Consider the following 4,478-nt stretch of genomic DNA (forward strand, 5'->3'; position numbering starts at 1 on the left):
TAGGGAAAGCTCTTCCAGGAGTATGTTCTTGGCTAAGGAGGGGATATCAAAGAGATTGCCTTTTCTTCTCCTTGGTGTCCCTACCTAGGCAATGATAGGTATGTCCCTACCTTTGTGTTGCTGCCTACCAGGAGCTTGCTTCTTGGGCAGAGTCTCTGGTTTTGTGTTCAGCTTTCTGGGTAACCACTAAATGTCCAAGAGTCTTCAGCGTGTCTTTGGTAGATCCTTCCAAGCTCTCCTGCCTTTCAATTCAGTGATATCTTACATACTTAGACTTGAGCATTGGTGAAAGTGAAAATGAAATGCTGTTCATTTGGTATGTTAAGACCTTAACTAGTGTGTCAAGACCTTAACTTCCTGAGCAAAAAGTTAATATATCTGGCCCCTGAGGTGACTTTATTGATAGTCTCCCTTCTGCTCCTCTGACTGTCCATCTGAGAGCTCAAACTTTGCATTTTTTACCTTGACTTTATTAAGCACTTTCTAGTTCAGACAAGTTTCTTGTTCTTTCTTGATGACACTTCATATTCTGTGGTGGTTTTGTTCATTAATTTTAAATAACAGTTGAAAAAAGTTGTCATCTAGCTAATCTAGAACATTTCAGGACTTCAGGCTGGAAAACCAAATGTTGCATGAATCCTACTACAGAACTTTGGCTGTTGGAGAGAACAGAATTATTTTAAGATACTGCTATTGTTTTCTTTTAAAACTGCAGTCAAAAGATTAGTCACATCACCCTCAGGTGTGAGAGAGGTGTGTTTGAGAGATTGTGTCTGCAAATGACCAAATTTATGATGGGGTAGAACGTACCAAGCTGTTTCTGAGGGAGAGTGAATCCAATATGAATGCTGTAAAAAAACAGCTCACTGAAGTTGGCTCATCTACCATGCTATGGAAAGCAGTGGGAGTTAAGAATGGCACCTTTTATTGACTTTAATTAGGCCAAAAACCCCACTTTACTTTTCCATGAATAGTAATGTGTACTGAACAACACTGAAATCACTACAGAAGTATAAAATAATTAGCAAAGCAGGTGCCCCTTAATGTGGAGGGGCTTGCACCCTTCCTGCTGTGACTCACTAGAGTGGAAGATACTGAGTCTAAAGTGAATTTGGGTATCAGATGTGACTTGTATCTCCTTGGTGCTGTAATGTGTCAGCTTCAGCTGTGATTGTGTGGAGTCTGATAACAGATCTGCTACTCAACTGTATTTCCTCCCTTACAGGGCTCTTGTCTGAGGTGACAGTTCTTAGTAGCTCACTAAATAAAGCTTTTACCTGCTTGCGCTCATGATTGAATTTGGCAACGCTTGAATCTTTTTGCAGAACAGGAGACAATCTGCTACAGTGACATAGTTATGTCACTTAGCTGTGGATGCATGAAGTACTGGTACAGTGAGTGTAATACCAGCCTGTTTCTGAACAGGAGAAGCAGGATGTTGCTCACTGCCAGACACAGCAGTCTAGCAGTCCATAGTGCTGCACAGCGCAGCAACCTGTTAAAGCCTAGCTGTGCCACGCTGCCTGGGGATGGATGGGAGCTGGTGTGGAGAGGCTGTGCAGACAGAACACTGCTAGCCTTAGCAGTAAGTACAGTCATCCTTAGAGAAGACGACTGCCAGGAAGGTTTTCTGTAATTCAGTGATATAAAAACCAGTACTTTGCCTTGCTTACGGGTTTTTAAGCAGCCACTAGTTTTATCAGGAAAATGGGTTATGAAACATTGCTGTAAGTGTATGCCTGCTGGAGGCACCCACCAGCTTTGTGTTGTGCTGATTAACCAAAGGGGGTTGGCCACAGATGTGCTCTTACAGAATGTAAGCCACCTGTGCTCACCTGGATCAAAACCCACCAGCAGGGGCAGACATTCTGAAGACCTGTCAATGTTGTTTTGTTTCTGTTCCAAGAACTTTCTATTACCCAAGATTGAGACCAAACAATTATACTTTCAACTTTTATGTTTGATTAGATGTATGCCCTAGAGAAATAAGGCTAGGAACTATAATTAAGATCATCTTCTACTTCCTCCTGTTTATTATCAGTGTTACTTCAGTTGTTAGCAGTGTTCATAGGTTTCACAGAGGGCTTTGTACAAAAATCTGACGTCTAACATGGTCTTCAGTTTCAGACTAAATTGGGCAGTTGATCGCACGGGGAAATGGCAAGAGCTGGAGTACCCAAGTCCTGCATATCCAGCCTTTGCTTGTGGGTCTGGCTACGTCATCTCCAAAGACATTGTTCAGTGGCTGGCAAGCAACTCTGAAAGACTAAAGACGTACCAGGTACGCATTGGTTCAGTTTTTCTATCTTAAACTAGTCTGAAGAGCAGCATGTACACTGGATGAATTGGAAAGAACATTGCTCAAGTGTTTGTGTGGGGTTCTACTGGTTCATGTTGGCTTTCTGCCGTGCTTTTGGTTGCTGCACTTACTGCCTGTTTTAGGTCAAAGCACAACTGTTTTGGACTGAGAACCTCTGGAGCTGTAATGTTATTTTTTGTACTCTCTTAAGACAGTAAATTATCACAGGAAAGCTGGAAGGATTAATTTAACAATTCTAAAATAGTCAGACATAGGTTTTTATAGTTACCGTTTTTTACTGCAACTTATTTTAGTTCACAAAGTCATGCTTCATGCTTTCCTGGTGCTAATATCTGTATTTTTAATGTGTTGTCTTAGGGTGAAGATGTGAGTATGGGCATCTGGATGGCAGCTGTAGGACCCAAGCGATACCAAGTAAGTCTGATGAAATTCTCTGTTATGGAAAGAGAACATGCGTCCAAGTAGCATAAAATAGGGAATAGTTTTTTTCTCAGGAAAGCCCACAATGATACAGCCATTAGATTAAAATCCAGAAAAAACTTAAGATGCATTTTGAAAGAAAACCCACAAACCAATCAGCTGCACCTGCAGCCCCCATCTCCACCCCCCAAATTCTCTGAATAGGTCTAGCAGATCAGAGGGACATAAAGCTCTAGTTGGTGACTTTTGTGTGCAAAGTTTGTTGCTAGAAACAAGGAAAATCTGAGTCTTGGAAGTAAAGATTGTTGAAGACTAAATTTGTTGTAAGAAAAACTACTGGAACGGTTCTCTCTCTAACAGGACAGTCTCTGGTTGTGTGAGAAGACATGCGAGAGTGGGATGCTGTCTTCCCCCCAGTATTCTCCACAGGAGTTGAGAGAGCTCTGGAGATTAAAGGAGCTCTGTGGAGATCCTTGTAGATGTGAGGAAAGATGATGGACGTGGCTTGGAAAACAGGGTAGCATATAATGATAAAGGCAAAGTGTACGTTTGGATTAATTCTTGGAACAATAAGAAATATTAAGGTATCTTTTGATGTTGGACTTCAACTAAAGTATAACTATTTGCACATCCCTTTTGATAATTACAAGTGGACTGATACTATTAATTTTCTATAGTATAGATGTTGATCTGATAAAAACCAAAATGTTTAAGATTAAAATTTTCCTTTTTATATAAAGTCAAAGACCTACTTGTAATTAATAAATGCACATAAGAATGCCAACTAGCCTGTTTTTTGTAAATTAAAGTACTACTGATTTAACTCAGTAGAGAGCTTTACCAGGATCCAGTGGAGAGCTGTGCTGGTAAGTCTTGCTGCAGCAGGTTCTGTGCTGTTTGAGGGGCTGCCCTCATCTGTGCAGGGGCTGGGACAACTAAGGGTTAGAATTTATGTTTAGTTTGTTTATACCATCATCATTTTAGATAAAAACAATATCAAAGTTTGCTTATACCAAATCTTGAAGTACTGCAAACTTGGCCTGATTAGGAGGGATTTCTGATAGCTCAATGTGTTGTTAGATATGAATCTGAGGGTACATAAGTGAAAGTAAAATATGATTGAGAAACAGTGCACTAAAGAATGTAAAATAAATAGCAGTGCCTTGCAGTATGCTGAGAACTTATTTATACTATGGTATGTTAATGCTATAGGGTAGAATAAAGTTCTGTCAGATTTTGTCAGTCTAAGGCTGCGTAGATACTTCTACAATTACTACTGTTGTACTTTTGTTTGCTTTAAGGTCTTTGGAAGTAGGTGAAAACAAAAAGAGTGATTAACCTCTTTCAGTGCAGCACTAATTTTGCCCTGTTTAAGGAAGAAGCTCACAATGAAATTATGTACTCAGTTCAGTAAAACAAATTCTCACTGCTGCAATGGGAAGGTAGTATGAAATCTTGGCAAAAGGATTACCTTGAGTTTTATTTAGTTGAAGCATTTACACACTATTTGGTAACTTTCAAGTAAGACAGTTCAGCCAAAAGCAAATGCTTTCAAGGAGACTGATTAAGTTTAGGAGCTGCAAGTATTGTTGTACAGCCCTCTGGTGCCATGTATGAAATTCACATTCTCCCATACGTGCATCTGTGTATGGCACAGGCTTCCTGTATGTCTGCAGGCAGGCTGGAACATGCTCCTGCAGCTCCAGTGTTGGCTTTTCCATCAATCAGGAGTCTCTTC

The 4,478-nt window shown here is 40.3% G+C and overlaps 1 protein-coding gene across 1 annotated transcript in view; it reads left to right on the top strand.

Moving 5' to 3' along the window:
• The window catches only part of B3GALNT2 (beta-1,3-N-acetylgalactosaminyltransferase 2), a 26,972-nt gene extending 23,350 nt beyond the window's left edge, over window positions 1-3,622 (top strand). Inside the window, exons 10-12 of the mRNA XM_009997601.1 lie at window positions 2,122-2,281; window positions 2,678-2,734; window positions 3,101-3,622. Coding sequence (XP_009995903.1) covers window positions 2,122-2,281; window positions 2,678-2,734; window positions 3,101-3,235 — 352 coding nt within the window. The 3' untranslated portion in view covers window positions 3,236-3,622. The remainder of the gene's footprint in view (window positions 1-2,121; window positions 2,282-2,677; window positions 2,735-3,100) is intronic.
• The last annotated feature ends 856 nt before the right edge of the window (window positions 3,623-4,478 follow it).

This window comes from Chaetura pelagica, unplaced genomic scaffold (assembly GCF_000747805.2).
Source record: "Chaetura pelagica isolate M959 unplaced genomic scaffold, ChaPel_1.0 scaffold235, whole genome shotgun sequence".
NCBI classification, from domain to species: domain Eukaryota; kingdom Metazoa; phylum Chordata; class Aves; order Apodiformes; family Apodidae; genus Chaetura; species Chaetura pelagica.